This window comes from Lotus japonicus, chromosome 2 (assembly GCF_012489685.1).
Source record: "Lotus japonicus ecotype B-129 chromosome 2, LjGifu_v1.2".
Lineage (NCBI taxonomy): Eukaryota > Viridiplantae > Streptophyta > Magnoliopsida > Fabales > Fabaceae > Lotus > Lotus japonicus.
Genome location: NC_080042.1, coordinates 62,311,176 through 62,334,128, shown reverse-complemented (window position 1 = coordinate 62,334,128; position 22,953 = coordinate 62,311,176). Strand labels below are relative to the sequence as shown.

The 22,953-nt window shown below is 39.3% G+C and overlaps 3 protein-coding genes across 3 annotated transcripts; all 3 read left to right on the top strand.

The window, feature by feature from the left end:
• The first annotated feature begins 5,359 nt into the window (after positions 1–5,359).
• Positions 5,360–11,359, top strand: LOC130736800 (uncharacterized). Its single transcript, XM_057588587.1, has 4 exons — positions 5,360–5,803; positions 6,128–6,329; positions 6,435–6,828; positions 11,296–11,359. The coding sequence occupies exons 1-4, from the start codon at positions 5,360–5,362 to the stop codon at positions 11,357–11,359; spliced, it is 1,104 nt and encodes a 367-aa protein (XP_057444570.1).
• A 1,356-nt stretch (positions 11,360–12,715) lies between these two features.
• Positions 12,716–16,789, top strand: LOC130738736 (NADH dehydrogenase [ubiquinone] iron-sulfur protein 8, mitochondrial). The gene is made up of 9 exons (XM_057590872.1): positions 12,716–12,854; positions 13,103–13,173; positions 13,331–13,427; positions 14,783–14,836; positions 14,930–15,021; positions 15,099–15,212; positions 15,885–15,952; positions 16,036–16,147; positions 16,314–16,789. Exons 2-9 carry the CDS (start codon positions 13,120–13,122, stop codon positions 16,407–16,409), a joined length of 687 nt encoding a protein of 228 aa, XP_057446855.1. The 5' UTR covers positions 12,716–12,854; positions 13,103–13,119; the 3' UTR covers positions 16,410–16,789.
• Positions 16,790–18,280: 1,491 nt separating this feature from the next.
• On the top strand, positions 18,281–22,585 carry LOC130738735 (uncharacterized). The gene is made up of 4 exons (XM_057590871.1): positions 18,281–18,589; positions 18,961–19,043; positions 22,146–22,201; positions 22,289–22,585. Exons 1-4 carry the CDS (start codon positions 18,418–18,420, stop codon positions 22,365–22,367), a joined length of 390 nt encoding a protein of 129 aa, XP_057446854.1. The 5' UTR covers positions 18,281–18,417; the 3' UTR covers positions 22,368–22,585.
• The last annotated feature ends 368 nt before the right edge of the window (positions 22,586–22,953 follow it).

The window sequence follows — 22,953 nt, the reverse complement described above, 5'->3', positions numbered from 1 at the left end:
AGCATTTTATGTTATGATATTCATATCTTGCACGTGTTAATATATTATTTTTACCTATCTATCTCATTTGAAAGGGCCCAGCTGCAATAGACATTCTAGAAGTTTTAGTGATTTAATTACTAACCCCTGCAAGTTCCTTTTTCACTTAATTTGAAACTAATTAAAGCAATCACATATACTTGACTGAGACAAATTAATTAAAAGAAGTCTGGATTCAGATTCAAATTCTACACAAGAAATGTCAATCTAATAGGGGATTCATATTAACAACATTATAAAATAAAGACATTGTTTTGAAAATTAAGTATATATTATGTGAGATTGATATTGAATTGATCTATAATGCATCAATATGGAAATATCGGAACAGTAAGTAACCTTGAATGCAAGCAATGTGTGAGTCAATATAATTTTGGAAAAGCTTAACGACAAAGTGATCATCCAACTTCCACACATGGCCGGTGATGAGTTCTATAAGTCAAGATAACAATCAACATATACTATACACTTGCTCTCCCATTAATATATACCAATTGTATATTCCACACCCACAGTTTCTATTTGGAAGATGAGAAAAAAGAATGTCCATCACAGCTGCATGCATCAAGAAACATGCATTGTATTGGGAGAATGAGGGTGTGGGACTGTGGGGAATAATGTCTGGATCGAGTTAATTCATCTATCAATCAACTCATTGATGAGATTGTGAGAGTTAATTTCTCGGACCAGGCTTCATTCCCTTCACTCCCTCATCTCAATTGAGTTAGAGAACTCAGGATCATCAATTAATGTCTCACTCTCATGTTTTTAGTTATATAATTATATTGTTTCTGAAAACATTGATCAGGCGCAGGAAAAGTGCACGTGTATGCAAATTTGGAGATGATGAGTGGTATGTATGTGCTTTCCTTTATTTCTCAATATCTCACGTGGTCATTTAATTAAACATCCCCTCAACTGAGATGCTATAGATTTAAATGATTCACTAGCTAACCTTTTTTTTTACCCGTTCCTCTCTACATCTTTTGTTCCTTATGAGCATGCATGCGTTTAGTTCTTAGCAGCATGCCTTGGCACAGCCAGAGAACGTAAGTAGTCCAATTTGAAATGTTGGATCATGCTGGATCGGTCTCATAACCATATTTACCGGGTTAGTCATATGTAACACCCGCTTATCGCTTTTATGATCACATTGCATGAGTTTTGTCTCAAAAGCAGGTTAGCTCAAGTGGTAAGAGTTAGGGGATATAAAGGTTTGGGAGGGTGAAGGTTCCAGGGTTCGAAGCTTAAGAATGATTAATTTACTAACATTACTAACAACTAATATTTGTCTATAAAAAAACATTGCATGAGTTTTGAGTGGTGCAGGTTCGAGTGGGAGACTAAGCCCAACCACCCTCATCTCTTGGGCTGAGCCAATAAATGGCCATACCCTCACTAGAAGCTTCATTCGCTTTTCCGGAAGCTTTAGGGTAGAGAAAGAAGCTCCTCATTCTCTTTATTTGCATCATCAATTGTGTCATCATCATCATCTTGAGTTTCATCATCAATCCTTTGAATCTCGCTCATTCCTTCACTAAATCACTTAATTTTGGTTTCATTGAGTTTCTTGGAGTGTTTAGAGTCGATTTGGGTTGAAGAATCGAAGAATTTCGCAAAGGAAATTGTTTTCGGTGAAGAACCCAAAATCCGTTGAAGATTTCAGTGAAGTTTTTCACCTGAAACTTTGTTTTTATCTCAACTCAAAGCATTTGTGGTCACCACCATCGTTTCTGTAGTTAGCTCCGATCACCACCACCAACCACAATTCCTGAAACTAATTGAAAACATTAACTAATATTGACTTACATGTACAATCATAGATCTCATTGGCCTTTGAGACATCGTACATGAAGTCACGTGGTCGATTGTCGACATTTGCCTGCAGTCCGCTCCATACCAAGATTGTTTAGCATAAAGAAAATATTGACTACTTTTTACCTAAAAGTAAAATGAATTAATTTTTCATTAATATATTATAGGCTTAAATATTCTTGAGGTCCCTGAAATTCTCAGTCGTACGAAAATAAGTCCCTGAATATTTTTTTTCCGATTCCGAATCCTTGGAATTTTTTTTAATTAGAATAAGTCTCTACCTGTGTTTCCAGCTTATGTGGCTTAATTTTTGCTGAGTCATTTATTCCACGTGGTTTTTCTATTTTTTTTAAATATACATGGATTAAAAAAATAAAATTAAACATTTAAATTTAAAATTAAAATCTTATTAAAATAAAATTTCAAAATAAAATTTAACATTTAGCGTTAATTAGTTAATAAGATTTTAATTTCAAATTTAAATGTTTAATTTTTTTTGTTACTTTTGGTTGTCTGCATTTTTTCAAAAACAACCTGATGTCGAAGCAAATGTTGTAACATCGTGCTGTGACATTTGTCCCTGCGGATCTGCTGTGTGTTTGACTGGTTTTTCTAGATGCTTTGGATTGATTTCGTGATAATCAAGTTAGGGTTATTGAAGAAGCTTCTATTTGTTATCTGGAATATAATATAATGGAATCAAATCTGTTGAAGAAGATTTGATTTGGTTTAAATTGTGAAAGATGTTATCTTTTGTTCAAATCTTATTTGATAAGATTTGTTACTGGTTTAAAAGATTTGTTCCAGATCTGTTTTATGGACTCTACTTTCGTGCAAGCCCATTGAAGATCAAGACTAGAAGAACGACTATTTAAGGAGGCTTAACCCTAGTTGCAAAGTGTGCCTTGGGCACCCAAGGATTGGGTTTTAGGATTGTATTTTGTGAGTCCTTGTTCTGTTATTTTGTACACCACTCTACTTCCTCCATTGATCTTCATATGGCATAGAGTTGGTTTGTTTTAGTTGAGTTGTAATCTCTTCAAACGTGTTGATTGTTGTTACCAATCACTATGGCAGTGATTGAGAGAAAGTGAGAGGGGCTCTCATACTTAGGTCGATATACTAAGTAGAAAAACACTGGGTAGATTAGGAAAAGAACTATGAACTGAGGTGTTCATGAGTGTATGTAGTTCCTAAATCTTGATATAGTGAATTTTCTTTCTTTGGGCGAAGCCCTCCAGATGTAGGTGATGTTGCACCGAACTGGGTTAACAATTCTTTGTGTTCTTTATTGTTTTTGTTGATTTAATACTGTGCTGCACATCAGTTGTTACTTGTTCTGGGAATGAACATTGAATGAAGGGATAGTACCTAGAGTGTGGAAGAATGTGCTAAAGAGAAAATGAGAATGAGAGAGAGCTGAATTTCATGTGTTATTTCACAAAGTGAGCAAAAGTCCCTTACAATTGGTATCTACCTCCTATTTATAGGGCATGGGTACTACCTATTGGGTCAATTGGGCCTCTGAAGTTGAGGCCCAATTTAAGGCCAGGGTCTCGCCCTTGGGCGGGCCGAACCCTAGGCGTCGCCCCTCTAGGGGCTCGCCTAGTCCACTAGTCCACAAGACACCGAGTTCGAAGTATGAGAGCTAAGTGTGTCTTTTAAATGCTCTTACATGCATCCTATGGTGCAATGGATTCTAAGCTGCCAACATGGCTTGAGGGAAAAAGAAGAAAACTACGTCGCCAACATGGCGTAAGCAAAAGGAAACAAGCATCTTTAGTCGCCCAGTCCACTGGTCTTGGCGAGCAAACCAGCCCGCCAAGTCCACAGGCGGCGGGAACAATCGCTTTGTACTGACGATTAGTTGGAGTAGGCGAGCGCCCCTCGAAGGCGAGCTAGGTGATAGGTGTTAGTCATGTACTGATCGTCCAAGTGTTGGCTGGCGATGCCCTTGGCGGGCGGCTAAACTCCATTGGCGACCCCATTTGTTTGGCGATGACATTTAGTCTTCATGGTGGCGAGGCCTTTCGCGCTTTCCCTTGTTTCAAAAACCTTTCAAATCTCTAACTGCTCCATGTGATACGTCAGTTTCCCCTTTTCTCCGCAATCGTCACCTCACTCCTCATAACTGTCCAATCATGCGCAGTAACTCCCCATCACACGCGTCCCATTTCCCAAAAGCCATAATGACTTCCAACCTTCCACACGCGTCTGACACGCGTCACCCTTCCAACTTCCCCCCTTTGCCTATAAAAACCCTTCTTCCCTACAATCATCCCTTTCCGAGACCTCTCTTTACTTCTCTAATCGCTTACCAAGCTCCCTCTTCAAACTTCCGCTCTGGTGCCGTCGCCTTTCACCCTTTCCGCTACCCACTCTTCACATCCTTGCCCGGTGAGTCCTCGTTCCCTTATCTCTGCATCTTATCTCTACTCGTCTTTTCCTTTTCCTCATTTCATTGTCAAAGATGGCTTCAAACCCTAACTCCCCTAATCACACCTCTTCTTCTTCTGGGAGCGACCCTGACTCTACCGCAGCCGGCGGCCTCTGTTTAGAGGTCCCGGAGATCCCTCCTTACAGACTGAAAACTTTCGCGACTCTGCCCCTTCCAGTCCAGAGAGCACCCACCCACGAAGCTATAGACCAACCCTCCGTTTTCCAGGATAGTGATCCTATCGTGGAATTCGTGAGCAACCTTGGTGGTTTGTCTGATGATGACGAAATGAACGCCAAACTCAGGATCTGGCCCTGCAGTGTTGAGGACCGCCCCTGGCTTCATAAGATCAACGGCGACGTAAAGAGATCCCATTTTTTCTTTGCGTATGAATATATGTTTGGCGAGCTCGGAGTCAGGCTTCCCTTTTCGCCCTTCGTCCAAGCCGTCCTCCGCGATATCAACGCGGCTCCTTGTCAACTCCACCCCAACGCCTGGGCCTTCATCCGGTGCTTTGAAATCTTGTGCGCCGCTGTTGGTACCGCCCCATCTCCCACCAGCTTCTTCTACCTCTACGATGTTGACTCCAAGTCCATCAAAAATAGAGGATGGATCTCTTTAAAGGCCCGAGCCGGCCATAAGTGCTTGAACCCTCATAAAAGTAATGCAAAGTCCTCCTTTGCCCGGAGATACTTCCGCGTGGCGGTTCACCCCGCCTATCCAGAGGCCTTCACCTTAGGGACGGGACTGCCCTTTTTCCCCTTTACTGGACGGAGAAGCCCAATGGGATTACCGGTCCCTCAGAAGAATCTTTGTCTGCCAACGACAAAGCCTTTTTGAATCTTCTCGCCCCGCTTCCTATCCTTGACTGCTCAACAGTCCTTGAAGGCGCTCGCCTCTCAAGCACACCCAAATACTTAGGTCACTTATAGTTTATTTTCATCATCGTCATTTCTCTCTCGTTTTTTTTACCCCTTATGTGGCTACTGACCCCCTTTCTTTTTATTTATTGCTGCAAAAGATATGAATTTCACCAACGCCGAGCTCCTGAAAGCCCGCGAGAGGAAAATGACCCGTTTCTCTCCAAAGTTCAACACTGAGGGCGATGGGAAAAAACGGGGCGGAGCCGAGAACCAAACCGAGGGCGCCCAAGCCCCCAAGAGGAGGAAATTAGTTAAAGTCTCCTCTGTCGCCCCGGGATCTGCAGTCGCCGGCTCCTCCAACCCCGGCGCTCAACCCACCACTGTCGCTGTGTCTAAAGGCAAGAATGTTGTCAAAGCCTCCGCCAAAGCTTCCGCCGCCACGACCACCGAGTTTGCCACTGCCACAACTCCACATTCCGCTACCGGTGATACAGCCACCGTTGCCGCCGCCAAGTCCACGACTGTAGGCGCCACAACCGCAACTGGTAACCAGTCATCAACTGCCGGCAGAACCACCAACACTTCTCAACCCTCAGCTGTTGAGAAGCTTGCCGCCATCAACGCCACAACCGCTGCCGCGACTTCCGATGTTCCCGCCGGGGAGAAAGAAAGAGAAAAAGAAAAAGAAACCCCCAAGTCTCCCCCTCGCCAAGTCACACCTCCTAGCCCGCCGCCAACGAATGATGGGCGGTCCATGTCTCCCCTGCCTCATCAAGAGGAAAGACCCCCTCCTGATGCCGCCACCACCTTTGAAGCAGCTCGGATCGAGCAAGCTCCCGGCACCGAAGGCGGCTCTTCTAGCTACTACAATATGCTTCCCAACGTCATTGAACCTTCAGAGTTCTTACTTACCGGCCTCAACCGTGACGCCATAGAAAAAGAAGTTTTGAGCCGGGGTATTAATGAGACCAAGGAGAAGACCCTTGCTTGTCTTCTACGTGCTGGGTGCATCTTCGCCCACGCGTTTGACAATTTCAACGCCGCCGCTGCTGAAACTGAACGGTTGAGAGCTGAGAATGCCAAGCACCAGGAGGACGCCGCCGCTTGGAAGAAGCGCTTCGATAAACTGTTGGACCAAGCAGGCAAAGAAAAAGTACAGGCCGACAAGTTGATTGGTACGGCGGGGATTAAAATCGGCGAACTGGAGGATCATCTGAAGTTGATGAAGGAAGAAGCGGATGGTCTCGATGCAAGTCTCCAAGCTTGCAAAAAGGAAAAAGACCAAGCTGAGAAGGACTTGGCCGCCAGAGGCGAGGCACTGGCTGCTAAGGAGTCAGAGCTCGAAGTGTTGCGCGCTGAACTGGAGTCAGCGAAAAAGGCGTTGGCGGAGCAGGAGGAAAAGTCTGCTGAGTCTTTGGCTTCGGCGAAGGCGGATTTGGAGGCGGTGATGCGAGCTACTTCTGAAGAGATCAAGAAGGCGGACGAGGCACGTGGGGCAGCCCTCGCCGCGAAAGATGCCGAAATTATCTCCCATCTTGCGAAGATCAAAGAGCTAGAGGGCGAGCTGGCGGTGGAGAGAGCCAAAGTAGTTGAGGCGAGGGAGCAAGCCGCTGACATTGCCTATGACAATCGTGAGCGTGGCTTTTACCTCGCCAAGGACCAGGCTCAACACTTGTTCCCTGACTTTGACTTTAGCGCCATGGGAATAATGAAAGAAATCACTGCTGAAGGACTGGTTGGTCCTGATGATCCTCCTTTGATTGACCAACACCTCTGGACCGCAACTGAAGAAGAAGAAGAAGAAGAAATAGGAGAAGAAGAAAGAAATAATGAATAATGTAATTTTAATTTTTACTTAGCCTTTACCGCCATTGCGTTCACATCGCCTTTGTATACTTTGTAAATCCCATTGACTGATTGTTAGGTTTAGGCGATTGTTGAATGATTGCTATCGCCGTAAATCCTTTTGTCGTCACTTCGCAAATCGCCGCATTCTTATTGTTAAAAAAGTTAAGAATGAATTTCATAGTTAAACGCCCTGACGCCCCGAAGTAATAAAATACTCAACATCCTGAGTGACCAAGCACTCGCCTTCCACCTTATTCATTCGCCGACCTTATATCTTGCGCTATTTTCCACGCGTCATGTAATTGAATTACGCCTAACGATTTCGTGCGTTAATTTTAACTAGGGCTTGTTGCTTGGCATTTCTCCACCAAGACTTTAAACATTTTCCACAAAGGGATAAATGGCCTCCATTCTTGAGGGCTTCGCCCGGGGCTTTGCCCGCTCGGGGCTTACAATGCTTGGGTCCCAATGGCCATTTGGGGGTCCCAAGACTTTTGCCTAGTTAATGGCGCTCGTCGTATTCTGGCGAGACTTACCCAGCACATCGTTTACGGGACCGGCGATCACATCAGACTTTCCGGGGGGAGATTCCCAGGCGTCAAAGGCCATTTGTGGAATCGCCGCCACCTTCAGGGTTCCAGCAAGCCCCTTTGGGGATCAAGCTTGTCCCACATAGTGATCGCCGTAATTCTTTATATCGATCGGCAATTCCGATCGTCAGGGAATCCCTGAAACCTTTGGACATGAATTTCATAAATTTTCGTTTTATTGATGGAGCGCCTCGTTAAAAAACTCCTTTCGGAGAAAAAGAGCACGCTTTTGTTATGGCAATACATTGGAGAGTCCGGAGATATTTTTAGAAAAATTGAAGATATTTAACTTTGGCGAATTCACTTTGTTTATCAGAAGAGCTCCTCGCCTTTGCATCTTTCTCGTCCACGATCAACTGTAATAATAGCGCAGGCTCAACCCGTTGAATGACCTGGGTAGTCGCCTTCCATCAAGCTCTTCTAAGTGATAGGCCCCTGTACCAAAAACTTTGACAATGCGGTAGGGCCCTTCCCAGTTCGGAGTCAGCTTGTTTCCTGAGGTTCCTGATCGCCACTTGAGGACCAGATCGCCCACTTGCATATCCCGGACACGAACCCTGCTATTGTACTTGGCGGCCACGCGCTGCTTCATCGCCGTCCCTCGAATGTGCGCCTCGTCACGTGTTTCAGACAAAAGATCCAGCTCCATCGCCATATTGGCTTGATTCTCCCCTTCAAAATCCGGCTGAGTCCGCCATGTGAAGTCCGCCATGTGAAGTTGTCAATTTCCACCGGCAACATAGCATCTACCTCATAGGTCATTCTAAAGGGAGTTTCTCTTGTAGTAGATTTCTCAGTGGTGTTGTACGACCAGAGTACCACAGGGAGTTCATCCAGCCAGGCTCCCTTAGCTTCCTCAAGTCGTCGCCTCAATCCGCGCAGAATCACCCTGTTTGCAGATTCCACTTGACCGTTCGTTTGCGGATGCTCCACAGAAGCGAACCTCATCTGTATGCCCATTTCCTTACAAAATTCCCTTGTTTGGTTGCTTGAAAACTGGGTCCCGTTGTCGGACACGATCGCCCTTGGAATCCCGAACCTGCAAACAATACGCTTCCAGTAAAAGTTGACTATTTTTGCAGAGGTTATTTTGGCCAGGGGCTCAGCTTCAATCCATTTAGTAAAGTAGTCCACCGTTACTAATATAAACTTCATATGCGACCTGGCGGTCGGAAATGGTCCTACCAAATCCACACCCCACATGGCGAAAGGTCATGGGGCGCTCATCGTTACCAGCTCCTTTGGCGGTGCCTTGGACAAATCCGCAAACACTTGACATTTTTTACACCGCTTCACAAAGTCCATACAATCCTTCCTGAGGGTGGGCCAGTAGAAACCCGCCCTTAACACCTTGCAGGCCAAAGACCTCCCCCCGATGTGGCTTGCGCATACTCCTTCATGTACCTCAGACATTATCGCCTCATATTTCTCTGGCGGCACACATTTTAACAGCGGCGTCGAAAAACCACGGCGATACAAATGTCCGTCAATGAGAGTATAGTGGCTCAGACGGCGCCAAATGTTCTGGGAATGAACATTGAATGAAGGGATAGTACCTAGAGTGTGGAAGAATGTGCTAAAGAGAGAATGAGAATGTGAGAGAGAGTGCTGAATTTCATGTGTTATTTCACAAAGTGAGCAAAAGTCCCTTACAATTGGTATCTACCTCCTATTTATAGGGCTTGGATACTACCTATTGGGCCAATTGGGCCTCTGAAGTTGAGGCCCAATTTAAGGCCAGGGTCTCGCCCTTGGGCAGGCCGAACCCTAGGCGTCGCCCCTCTAGGGGCTCGCCCAGTCCATTACTGTTAGTTAGTTGTCGAACCGGTTGTCCCAACATCGCGTTCGACATCTGTCCTGTGCGAGAACCAGAATTTCAATTTTATTTTTTAATCCATGTGTATTTATAAAAAATAGAAAAGTCACGTGGAATAAATGACTCAGCAAAAATTGAGCCACATAAGCTGGAAACACGAGTAGGGACTTATTCTGATTAAAAACAATTTTCCAAGGATTCGGAATCAATTTTTTTTTCAGAGACTTATTTTCATACGGCAGACAATTTCAGGAACCTCCAGAGTATTTAAGCCTATATTATATGATTAAAATTAATTATTTTAAGATCATAATATTATTATTACATGGTTGTGGTGGAACACAATAGCTCTATGTGACAAGGGATAAGTGTGAGATGACATCTCTAATAAACTCAAACATCTTATTTCGCAAGGCCCAAAACTAAGATTTGCTAGCTCGAAAACCCAAATTCAAGAAGAACTTAGATTCTGACCCCAAAATCCAGATTCACGAAGAACCCTGATCTGACCACAAAACCTAGATTCACGAATGAACTATTGGAAGACACATGACTCTAGCAAAGGGATCGATGTGATCGTTGACAAAGGGATGATCATGTCTAAGAGATTTGGGAAAGTGGACAAGGTTGATGGATTTGATCGAAGGTCAAGGAAGAGAGGAAGGTAGGTTTAGCGGAAAAGTCAGTGGGTGATGGTGGCGAGAGTTTGGGTGTTGAATAAGGTTGTGTCAATTTGGGTTTGATGAAGGTGGAAGATGGGTTTGGCGGTAGATTCAGTGTGGTGGAAGCAAGATGTGGTGGTGGTTTGGGGAAAATAGAAGAAGAGTTAGTGGTTGTTATTGTATGGGGAAGATGGGGTGGTTCAAGTGAAGATGGGATGGTGGCGACTATGGTTTGAGGGAAAGGAGGTGTTGTTTGGCACAAAACATTGTGGTTTTATATGTGGGTTTTATTTGAAGGGTTGTTTTCTTTGATGAACCAAAGATGTTTTATCATAAAATAGCTATGGATTTATTACGAAAGTTAAAAATGTAAATAGTCTTATCGTGTATGATTACACCACTTATTGCTTAGAATTCCCTTAGTTCTTGGTTGAATGGGAAGAGGTGTTGGTGGCTGGTAGAGCTGTCAATACGGGCCAGCCCGGCCCATATGGGTCAGCCCGTATGGGTTGGGTTGAAAACGGGTTGGGTTGTGTCAACCCGGGGTCTTAACGAGCCAGACAAATATGAACCCAACCCGGCTCGCTACGAGCTCGCGGGTTGGCGGGCTGGCTCGCGGGTTGAGTGAAATAAATATTAAAAATTGCGAAATTGGATTAGAAATTGTTTAAAATGTTATAAAAAATAATTTCAAAAAAATACTTATAGAAATTGGTATCAACTCATAAAAAAAGGTTTATGAACACAATTATTTTTATCTCACATTTGAAATATAGAAAAAGAATTTAGTTTACAGGATTTAAGAACACAATTATTTTACTGTCACATTTAAATTGAGATAAATAATATAATAACAATAAATAAAACATAAAAAAATTGACTCAAATTAAAAGAAATTAAAATTTCCATTTTTCTATCTAAAATTAATCCATAAAACTAACTTGGAATTAAAGAGAAATAAAATAATTTTTTTTAATGAAAAATAACTGACCCGACGGGTTGGCTCGCTTGACCCGCGGGTTGGCCCGTCTAACCCGCGGGTTAAACGAGTCGGGTTGCACTAACCCAAGTTCTTTTCGAGCTGGAATTTAACCAGCCCAACCCGGCTCATTTAGCCAACCCGTCGAGCTGGCCCGCGGGTTGGAATCCATATTGACAGCTCTTTTGGCTGGTTTAATTTATAGGTTTATTTGTATTTGAGATTTTTAAATTTGTGAATTTTTAGATTTTCTGAATTTTTGGGTTTGAGGATGATGAAGGGAGAAGATGAAGATCATGTGTTGAGATGAAGAACAACATAGATCTTTCTGAGTCTTTTATTATTTTTATTTTGTAATTATTATTTTTTGGCTTATTTACACTTTTGGTCCCTATAACCATTAGTGTTTTTTAATGGAAAAACAAAGGGGGACCAAAACTACTGACGGAAGGTAACATCGGAGAGGTAGAATGTGATTTTGATGTACAAGGACAAAAAGTGGAGGACAAAAAGTGCTATTAAGACAAATATTTATTTGTTCACGGTAAAAATGATGTTTTACATAAGAATGATATTTGTCTTCTCAGCTGATAATTAGGACTCATGACAAAAACCCATAATTCGTTCACGGAAAAAGCTTTTCCCTAGAAAGGTTTAATTTCTTTTTAATTATTTCTATTCAACCAAACGAGATGAGAGAATACCCATATCACTCTTTCTCTTCTATTTATATTCTCTATCTACATACTAAACCATCTACGAAGTCTACTTTTATTTTCTTACATCTTTCTCTCTTCAGATCTTCTCCGTTTTCCTTTTTCTCTCTTTCTCTCCTAAACCAAAAATATATAAAAGAGAATTCAAATGTGTCCACCAAAATTATCCAAATGGTTATATCTGACTAGCCTATCAAAATGACTTATATTCATTGTTTTAGAAAGACATTATTTTTTGGTCAAATATGCTTGGAATAAATACCTAAAGGTTGTTTAACGACACATACAACATGTGAGAAAAAATCTCAAGGAGTGTTTCGGCAATGTAGATACATAAGAACAATTAAGAATAAAAATGCACACTCAAGCACACTCAAACATCAAGCTGGCACTTATGAAGTAAAAGCCATAATAAAGGCCTTATAAAAGCCCCTAAAAACCAAAGTTAACAAAAAATCAAATATAAAACTGCATGAAGAGAAATTTATTCTTTTACATAACGCTCTGCCTCCCATATGAGCAACTCATACGACTTGCCAGACTTGTGAACAATGAGGTTATTAAGGAAGCTCAAATCGGGGCTTCACCGACACCAACAAAGAATAAATCAACAGCTCTGAGAACATGGAGAGGGGAGAAAAACTTCTAAAGATTCGAAAACATACATATGCTTGAATTGAGCAGGAAAAGAAGGTAACCGAGGCGGAAATAAAGGCAACAAAAGATAGCAGTTGAGGCGGTGAGAAATTGTATCTGTGGTTAGGGCTATAGTTGGAGCCTGTAGGTGGCGGCCGGTGCCTACTACCAAGGGACGCGCGAAGGGAAGGCAAGGGGTCACAGAGGGCAGCGAAAGACATGATATATTCATTAAAAAAAAAACAAAGAAGTAAAATGATGTCATGCCACAAATTGGGCCTGACCCAAAACCAAACCAACCCTCTAACCTCACTCCCCTCAAAAAAAAAAAAAAAAACAAACCAAACACTTGTTTCCATAATCAGGTGTTTGGGAACTCCTTCTAATCTCGAATTTCCATTCCCATTTATCAGGTTCCAAACCAGAAGACAACAGTACCTTCGGTTTGGCGTGGTGAGCCTCTCCCTCTCTTCCTTCCTTCTCCTGATCCATGTTCATTTGTAGAATCCTAGAAATCTCACTCAATCGAACCATGATTTCGATTTGCAATTTCACAATTCTCATCTCAAATCCGATTTTCTAGGGTTCATAGTAACATGTTTCAATTCCTTGCAAATTTGATTGGATTGAAACCAAACGAGAAATTTGAAATCAACTGTGTACTACTTTTGTTTTTGATTCTCAAATGCTTCCATTTTCAGGTTCCAATTTTGCTGAAATGGCTGCATTTTTAGCTCGGAAATCACTTCAAGCTCTTCGTACCCGCCAGCTGGTAAGATCAATCTGGTTTTTTATTCTCGGTTATTTGTGTAAAAGTATTCAACTTTTGTCCAGTTATCTAGTATGGTTAACAATTTCTCATATGGGTCATTTTTTGTTCTAGGATTAGCTCAATGTTAATGAATCCTTCATTGTTTTGCTTTTTCTAGGCTGTGGCTGGTCAAGGACTGCAGAGCTCCCAGAATTATGGCATGCGATTAAGTGCACACTCCTACGCTACCAAACATTCATTCTCGAACGATAAAGGTCTGTCGTTTCTCTTACCATCCTTGTGTATATATTTTAGTGATTCTTGTAGAATGGTCATTGTTTTGCAAACAGAATTGTTGAGAACAGTTTCAATGAATAGATTTAGTGATTATTTTCTAGCCCGGATTATTGCATGTAAAATGGCAATCTAGTTTTTGATTCTCCATACTGTAGACAAAATGAACTAGCTAGAAGATGGTAATGTGTTAGGTTTGCATGCATTGTTACAAAAAAGACTCTCTTGAGATATCTCAGTTGAGGTGCAAAACATGTAAGGGGGAGCTCAGAACTCAGAAGTTCAAAAATTGCTCGCACTCCACCCTCTTCCTTATCATGGGGCTGCCCCTTTTGGATCCTTGAAGTCCCCTCAACCCTACCCCCCAACAAAGAAAAAACATCTAATCTAAAGCCTATCCTATTTGTTTCAGATTTTTTCAATTTATGTTTGTTAGGATCCCCGAAATAAGATCAGAAGATTCAGAACCAAACAACAAATAAAAAACACAGATATTGTAATGCTATTTGAACTTGTATTATTAAGTATGTATAAATTATGGTATAATAACTATGGAGGATTTCTATTTAGCTTTAAAACTAGAGGCTAATCAGTAATCACAGAGTATATGAAAGAAGAAGAGGAATAAAGGAGGAGAAATATTGTGGAGTGGGAATAGATCGGATGATCTCATTTCACTGCTTCCCTATTCTCTCCTATGGTATTATAACTTCTCTGTTACCTTCAAAAGAAATCCGTCAAATTGCTGACTGTTACTCTCCTTCTTCAGCTCCTTCTCAATCCCTACATTCCTGGATCTCCTGCCAGCTGTCCCCTATTTTTAGATCCGCTGATTAATTTTCCACGTTTGCATCCCTACCTACTGGTATCTTGACATTCACTTTTATCTTAAAAAACCACTTTTAGAAACTTTTTAGCGTGTTTGTTTCATCTTTGGAGAAAAAAATCAGAACCTGAAAAAGATTTCTGATCATTGTGAGAACTTACTTTGAGTAACTTCTAATTAAATATGTAACTATAAATACCTTAAAATATAAGTGCTTTTATAATTGTAACTATGTGAAAAACAGTAAATGCTTTACTTAAAATATCTAAATAATAAACTGCTATTTTTTCAGAACTTTTAAGCTTAATTAAATGGGCCCTAAGTGGATCCAAGCAGTGACTTTTTAATGAACAGACATAACACTTAACTTCACCAAATAACTTCAGTAGCATAATCATTTATGACTGTCAATTGATTTATCTACCGGTTCTCCATTTGATTCTTGTGCATTTGTTTCATTTTTTCGTCCCCTTCATATATATCTGATTTTTTTGTGTGCTCAAAATGCAGATGACGAAGAAAGGGAGAAACTTGCAAGGGAAATTTCAAAGGATTGGAGTTCTGGTATTTATTTGGGAGCCTTTTGTTTTCAGTTGGATTTTCCTATGTTTTCTGTGATGTAATTAAATCCTTGCTTGCTGATGCTTTGGTTGACAGTGTTTGAACGTAGCATCAACACACTTTTTCTCACTGAACTAGTTCGAGGTCTAATGCTGACTCTGAAATACTTCTTTGAACAAAAAGTTACTGTAAGTGTCTTCTAAAACTATTTGTCTGGCCAAGATTATTGCAGCTTTTTGTTAAATGCATGACCTCTTTAATGCAGATCAATTATCCATTTGAGAAAGGCCCTTTGAGCCCTCGTTTCCGCGGTGAACATGCACTCCGACGGTATCCAACAGGAGAGGAACGTTGTATTGCTTGCAAACTTTGTGAAGCTGTAAGGCTTTGAAGATTTATCCAGTATTGTCTGTTTAATGCATACTAGCAATGACATATTTTGCATATGTCAACTGTATGTAGATGTTGCAAAATGTGGTTTGTAGTTGGTTAATGTAGACATAAATGTGCAGCTGTTTTTGAATTCTAATAACACATTGCACAAAGTGTAAGACACAAAGATTTGATAGGTTTACAAATCTGTGGCATATCATTCGTTGAACCAGGTATAGGAAAATGGACTTGCATTCACTAATAAAAAGAGATCTGTCCATTTTAGCCGTCCGATATAGAACTGTCATTGCCTTAAAGGCTGTAATGGGTATATGTTGAATTCTTTTCTTTATAAAAAATACACTCAAGTGCCATGTAGCAGTAGGACAAACAAACAGCTAGCAGCCTAGTAGAGAGTACCTGGAATTTGAGAATACCTGGAATTTGATAGCTGGAATTTGATAGCTACTCACTCTCAAAACATAGGCTGTTGGCAGTTCCTAAATTGTGAAATCTTGCCAGTGCAAAAAAGTATTACTTGATAAGCAAGTGATCCCAATTTTATATTAAATCTCTCATTTTCTAGAAATCTGAAAGTACCAGCTAACCCCAAATAACTGCTAGAATCTTAATAAGTAATAACTATTTTGAATTTGTCTAAATAATGCTCTATTATCAGATATGTCCTGCTCAAGCAATCACGATTGAGGCTGAGGAGCGTGAAGATGGCAGCCGCAGGACAACTCGGTGAATTTCCTTTCTTGTCTGCCTCCCATTATCTTCCCCATTACATTCCTCACTGTTTCTCTGTAATTTGTCAAAACTTTCAGGTATGATATTGACATGACCAAGTGCATCTATTGTGGATTTTGTCAAGAGGCATGCCCTGTTGATGCTATCGTTGAAGGACCGAACTTTGAATTTGTTACAGAGACTCACGAGGTTTGTTTTCATTCCCTTCACATTGAATAACGTAACTGTGATCTGATAGTGCCTGCCAGTCTCTCCTTATTTTCTGTTAATTATATGCTTAAATACTATCTGTTACTCTGTTAGTGCGTTTCAGCAATTGTTTCTTTCTTAGTAATTATGTGTTCAACTGTTGCAGGAGCTTCTGTATGACAAAGAGAAGCTGCTTGAAAATGGGGACCGATGGGAAACTGAAATTGCTGAGAACCTGAGATCTGAAAGCCTTTATCGCTGATAATTCCCATTGGTTTTTGCTTGTTCCGGCTTATTGAGCACTGATAAATAAAATGATCAACGAATGGTCTTCATGTTTGTTACATCAGTTAGTCTTTTTGGTTGTCATTTATGGCAAGTAGACGACGGTGATGGCCCTTTCCCCACTTGAAATCTTGAACAAGATATGGAAATAATATACAAATTCAAGAACTTGATGTTCTTACTAGTTAGCCTTAATTGATTCTTGTAAGTGCTGGTGCATGCATTGCAGCATGTATTATCTAAATGCGTGATTATCGTGTTACTTCATAAATGACTTTGAGGCTTCCATGATTTCACCAGAGGCCTGTATTTTTATTTTCCTGATGAATATATAGACGTCTTCTATAATAGTAGAAACCTTTTAGTGTGTTTAGAGTATTTTAATAGAGGTAATGTATTTTTGTTGAGAGAATTTTAAATGGTTTGTTGTAAAATGTATTGTTGGGGTATCAAAAGAAGCAGTTTTGAAGATTTGAGAAATTTTTACAGGATAATTTTTTACACACAGAAATGATTATGGTCCCACTAAATGTCTTCTCCTACTAGATGGTGTCAGCAGCATGAATAAAATGACAGCAGATATATAGAGCTATAAATAAAAATCATTCAGTACATTATTGTTCTATTGTGCAATATAAATCGAATTAACACTTTCAAACATTGTAAATGAGATGAAGAATTGAAGACCAATTTCAGTACTATATCTAGGAGAAATCCAAGTGATTAGCAATATAAAATCAATTCAGAGATAGGCATATAAAACCAATTTTCTATGAAACTGAAAACGGCTATCCCTCAAGATTTCCACAATCCCCATACAATTCACCTCACAGGCAACCACACAGAGATTTAACTCCCACAAAAGCTAACCAACATCCTCGAAGCAAAGCGAGAACTTCAGCCTTCAAAGGTTCTCCACCATCAATCCCCTCGATGAAGCCAGCGAGCCAAACACGCGACACTTCCTGAATAAATATACTTTGTGGTTTTATTACTATTATAGTTCTGTTTGGTAAAACAACTTAATTAAGCGCTTATGGTCATAAGCGCTTATGTCATAAGCACTTATTTATAAGCTATTTTAAAAAATTTATCGAAATAAATTGAAAATAAATTATATATAAGCATAAACTTTTTTCATAAGCTATCATGAAAAGCTTATGAAAATAAGCTCAAAACAGCTTATGGTTATGATAGACCATGGCCCCGTTTGGATAAACAGCTTAATTAAGCGCTTATGGTCATAAGCGCTTATGACATAAGCGCTTATTCATAAGCTATTTTTAAAAATTTATTGAAATAAATTAAAAATAAGCTGTGTATAAGCATAAGCTGTTTTTCATAAGCTATCCTGAGTAGCTTATGAAAATAAGCTGAAAATAGCTTATGGCAGATCATAAGCTGTTTGCATAAGCTTTTCCAAACACTGACATAAGAGCTTATGCTGTCAGATAAGCTCAAATAAGCTCTTCCAAACTAGGCCCATAAGCTATTTGAATAAGCTCTCCCAAACACTGACATAGTGTCTGTTTGATTTTCAGTCAGGAAGTCTGTTTGAAGCATTGGAATTCGAGATCACGATTTCCAATGCACATTCAGCCAACGACATACACTTGTTGGGTTGAGTGAATGTGCTTTCACATTCACCCAACTGAAAACCAAACAGGCTCATAAGCGTTTATGTTGTCGGATAAGCTCAAATAAGCTCTTCCAAACGGGGCCATGTGTATGTGATATTTATTTATTTTAAATTTATTTTTTCATAGGACGAGTGGTAGATATATATTTATTCATGATGTAACCAAATATATATATATATATACTTATTTGTCGACCGATATCCATTTATATCCCGATTAATACCCTACTTACCTCATAAGAAAAGGATCAAGAGACCTTGAAAGGAAAACAAAGAAAAAAGGACCGAACGAACGATACTCACAAAGGAAGAGACTCGAGAGAACTCAGAAACCATCACAATCACAATGGCGTTGCAATGGTTGATTCTCACCTACATAGTCGCCGCTGAAGCTGCCGTCGCGATTCTGCTAACCCTTCCCTCACCCAAGCTCCTCAGAAACCGCTTCGTCTCTCTGGTTTCGCTCATTCTGCAACCTGCGCTTTTCATCGTTCCCTTTGCTGGGTTCCAGCTTCTAGGTATGAAAAACACACATACACTCTCTCTTCTCATTGTTTCCTCTAATGGGTATCTTCAATTTCACCTTGAATCATCTGGGTATGCCCCAAAATCTTTCCTTTTTTGATGCTTCGTTGGTGGGTAGGTGGTTGAAAATTGTTGCAATTAGTCTTTATTTTGGGGTTTATGGATGATCACCCATCTGGGTATCTGGTTTGTTGTGAAAATTTGGATCTTTTCACTTTTCTCTTTGGGATGGACTAGTTAGATTCAGAAATTGAGAAAGGCTTAGAAGGGGATTTATTTTTTTCAATTTTTTTTGTTGATTGTGTTCTCTTTGGGATGGATCTACCGTTAGTGATCCTGAATTTGGATTTGTGATTGTTTGCAGATATATACTGGAAGAATGAGCATCGGTTGATGTGTACCGGTGAGGTTTGTACTGCTGCGGAGAGAGATCGATATGAGAAATCTGTAAGTATTTGATTTGATATGGATGTTAAAGTAGCTTAATTGGAAAATTCGTAGTTTGCAGTGTAAATTGAGGTGGAGGTAACTGAATGTGCATAATTGAGGTCACTGAATGAACCTCTTTTTATTGATTTGGAGAATGTCAGTTAAGAAGTTAGAACAATTTCATTAATATTTGATGAAAATAAAATGTTTAAAAGCAGTTGTTGATAAAGGCCTGGGGAGCATGGCTTATTCTATTTGTGAGTTGCTAATTTGATACACCAAGGATTGTAGTATAAAGGATTTATTGGTCTGTCAAGCAGTTCATAATTGGTTCAAAGAACTTCTACGATTAGGAATGTTGCAAAAGTAACAACAGGAAGCCCCAAAATTAATTTTGGGGATAGCAGAAACCTTTTATATTCATTCTGCAGTAATTAATTTTAAGCTTTACTTCATCAGTGTGCCGTGTTGCTTCTGTATGTATTGTTAACTTCTCTCTTCAGTCCTCATCTCATTCTAATTTCTTCTATTTTTTATTTTAAATTTGTAATCCTCTTGGATTCTGGTATACTACTAAAAGTTGAAATTACCATTGCTTAAGAGCCAAAGGTCCAGTTTTTTCTTTTCAACATTCTTATTTTGCTCTTCTTAAGGTTGTCTTGTTTATTTGAAATTGTAGAATAAATAAAATTTGTTTGGTGTGTCGATAAAGTTACTCTTAGCTCCCCAGATTATCCTTTGATAACATAAAAATCTTCACAAATATGAGGTGGAGGAGGAGAGAGATAGGAAGAAAAGAGAGAGAAAATAAAGATGTGATAGATGATTTGATTGATAGAGAAGAGAGAAATAGATAAAAGATAAAGGTGGAAAAGAGGTGAAAGGTGTGGATGAATCATAACTCCAGTAGTAGCATATATTGCATGTAGATGTTGTAACTAGTAACTGTCTTACTCTGACTCAGGACTAGGTCTGAAAGTGGTTTTTTGGTCTAAGCATACAATGATTGAAATTAGTTTGTGGTTTTTCCTCTGATTTTGACTCTTTTTTTTTATATGTTCCCAATGATTCAGTTAATATACATTGATAGAGACATGATCACTTATATTCTGATAAAGCTTCATTTACACTCATCAAAACATTATGCCTATTTCATTGATACTTTACATATGGTGATATTGTTTTCTTGTTGATTATTTTAGCTTTTAGGGGTGTTCTTCCTTTGCTCTCCTGAAGTATTTCCATGAATAAATGTTTTAGTTATCCCCAGTTCCCCACTTTTTATGGCAGATGAGAGGGGAGGAGGGCGAAATGAATAAGGGTATTGAGAAAATATGAAATAGACTGAAGTCTGAATTGAAAAATATTCAAAAAAATTATTGTTATAAATCATAAATCCTCTTTTTGTATATGTTGAAAATGTTGCTTTAGGTGTTGCTCAGTAAACATATGAGCTGAGCTTTTCCAAGTATTTAGTTCGTTTCAGGCAGAGTCTGGCTTGGCTGTTCATGTGCCCATGTTTATGGACAAGTATCAGCATAATTGGATTTTGTCATTATACGACCTTTTAAAGTAATTATGAAAAGTTGTCTAAATGAGCTTATCTAATGAAAAATAAATTAATACATGTGAACATATTAAACACACAATGGAGTGATGGACTTTTAGTGCATCAGTTTTGTTGAGATGAACTATTCATGAAATTAAATTGAATTAGTGTTAGTTTTTTTAGGTCCAGTTCCAAATTCCAACCTAATGGTACAATCACCCATTACATCAATCTTTTCTTTCTGGTAAAATGATTCTTTAAAGGATCATTTCAAGCGCTGTGTTAAAACTAGACCTGACTAGTGGATTAAAGTGGTCAAACAGTAAACCACTTATGTCTTGGGTTAGATATTATCTGGTTCAACTACAAATTTGATTAGTTGAATCAATGGAATCATGACATGAAGGTCTTCATCTCCAGTTTAGCTATTAAAACATCGATTTTAAGGATCCCACCCATAGTTATCGAACTTGGACCAAGTACCAACCATTGGCTTAGTTGGAGGATTGTGTTACTGGTTCAACAGGAAGAAGCCATATAATTTTTCTTTTGATGGTAATGTGTTTCCAATATTAAGACTTAAGAGAAGAAGCTTATGCATAACAGTAAATACACCAAATTAAATGAGGTTAGACTTGCTTGTCAATATGTCAGCAGCATTAGCTGCTGTCCCCAAAACACTACTTGGTGTTGACTTTAGAAGTGAATTTCTTGAGAAGTACCATCTTATTTTTTTCATATTCAACACTCTTTTAAGGTAGTGAAATTGTGTATTTTGAATGTGAAATGAGAAGAATATAGTTTTGTTTTTTGTTTGATATCAAAACATACTTTATCTTAACAATATATTTTTCTATATTGGACTGAGGTATGTTTTCTATATTGATCTCCTGCATTTGTGTGAGTGAGGTGCTACCACAGAAAGTTCAAGTCCCACTCCATTTAGTGAAGTGTGAGAAATATGTATGAGGATAGAGCACATACACAAACAAGCTCACACACAATATATAAACAAGACTGCACCCTTGAAAGCACAAACCTTGTTGTTAGCAAAAACTGATTTCTTTTTGTTGCCATCTTTGATTTCAACAAGTGTGCCAGTTTCATTCTGTTCCCATTTCTGGTATAATCGGTGGCTTGAACTGATCCATGTGATTTGTTTGCTGGTTGAACTGGCCAATCCAAGATGAGGTTTACAACTGTGAGCCTACCTATTAAGAAGAAATTTATATCCAAAAGTATTAGCATCGGTGGTTGGAAAAGAAAAAAAATTGTCCAGGTTCCTAAACGAAACAAATTAAAAATGTAAATTATGTTCTACTAAGCATTTTGGTTCCCCTCCTTTCCTAAAATCTAGAAAATCCCATTCTTGAAAATTGTGACTTGTGAGTTAGAACTTTGAAGCCTGTGGTTTTAACTGTTTTGGAGTTTGATTGACAATATCAGGCTGCATGACTTGTGCTTGAGCTTCCTTTAGGTTTTTACTTTGTGACATAAGATTTTCCTTTTTTTTCTTTTTTATAACATAATTTACATTGTTAACTCATTGACCATTAATTGGTGTTACTCAGATATACAAAGCTCAGAGGAACGCAATACTGTGTGTTTCTGCATGTCTTCTCTACTGGTAAGTAAAGTGACAATTTTACATTGGAAAATATCTTTCCTTGTTTTGTAATTGAAGCTAAGTAAATGCATATGGATGTGGTTACAGGTGTATCTACCGCATTTGCAAGTATCAGAAGGATCTCCAAAGTTTGGAGGAAGTGGAGAAGAGAGCCAAGTCCCAGTAGAGTAGTTGAGTCTTGTATGGACATGCCACAGTACCAATTCATGTTTTATGGCACAACCTTGTGATTCAGCTCTATATTTTGAACTTTCAATTTTTATGTGTTGTGCTGTTTGGACTTGCTCTTGACTTCTATCAGATCTATGTAGTTTAGAGAGTCTTTTAGCCTGTATCTGTGAGATACTTCTCTTTTAGCTTCTATTAAATTTCAATCTTGTTATACATGATAGTGGTTGTGTTTGGTTAAGCAGCTTGGTTAAGCTGTACCTATGGGAATTCATAAGCTAATTAAGAGGATTATTGATATAAGTTTAAAATAGCTTAGGTACATAAGTGTTTAATCAATAGCTAATCAACTTATTTCATTGCGACTTTTAGGTAGGTCACAAGCTAATTTTGCAAGCTTACTCACCTGCATAAACATTTATGCTATACGAAAAATATAAATAAGCTCTTTCTAACTCTCTCTCTCTCTTATATCTTACATTTATCTATTTTTTTCTTTCTATCTCTCACCATGTGCGAGTGTAGTAGAAGTATGGTTTTTTTTTAATAATGTAACAAAAATACTTATCAAAATAATATAACTT

Bases quoted from the DNA above. Each gene is read 5' to 3' on its own strand.
- LOC130736800 (XM_057588587.1), top strand. From the start codon at position 5,360: ATGACCCGTTTCTCTCCAAAGTTCAACACTGAGGGCGATGGGAAAAAA. The intron at 5,804-6,127 runs GTTCCCGCCGGG...AATGAGACCAAG, and splicing joins CCGCTGCCGCGACTTCCGAT to GAGAAGACCCTTGCTTGTCT. The intron at 6,330-6,434 runs GTACGGCGGGGA...AAAAGGAAAAAG, and splicing joins ACAGGCCGACAAGTTGATTG to ACCAAGCTGAGAAGGACTTG.
- LOC130738736 (XM_057590872.1), top strand. From the start codon at position 13,120: ATGGCTGCATTTTTAGCTCGGAAATCACTTCAAGCTCTTCGTACCCGC. The intron at 13,174-13,330 runs GTAAGATCAATC...TGCTTTTTCTAG, and splicing joins CTCTTCGTACCCGCCAGCTG to GCTGTGGCTGGTCAAGGACT. The intron at 14,837-14,929 runs GTATTTATTTGG...TTTGGTTGACAG, and splicing joins TTCAAAGGATTGGAGTTCTG to TGTTTGAACGTAGCATCAAC.
- LOC130738735 (XM_057590871.1), top strand. From the start codon at position 18,418: ATGGCGTTGCAATGGTTGATTCTCACCTACATAGTCGCCGCTGAAGCT. The intron at 19,044-22,145 runs GTAAGTATTTGA...GGTGTTACTCAG, and splicing joins GAGATCGATATGAGAAATCT to ATATACAAAGCTCAGAGGAA. The intron at 22,202-22,288 runs GTAAGTAAAGTG...ATGTGGTTACAG, and splicing joins TCTGCATGTCTTCTCTACTG to GTGTATCTACCGCATTTGCA.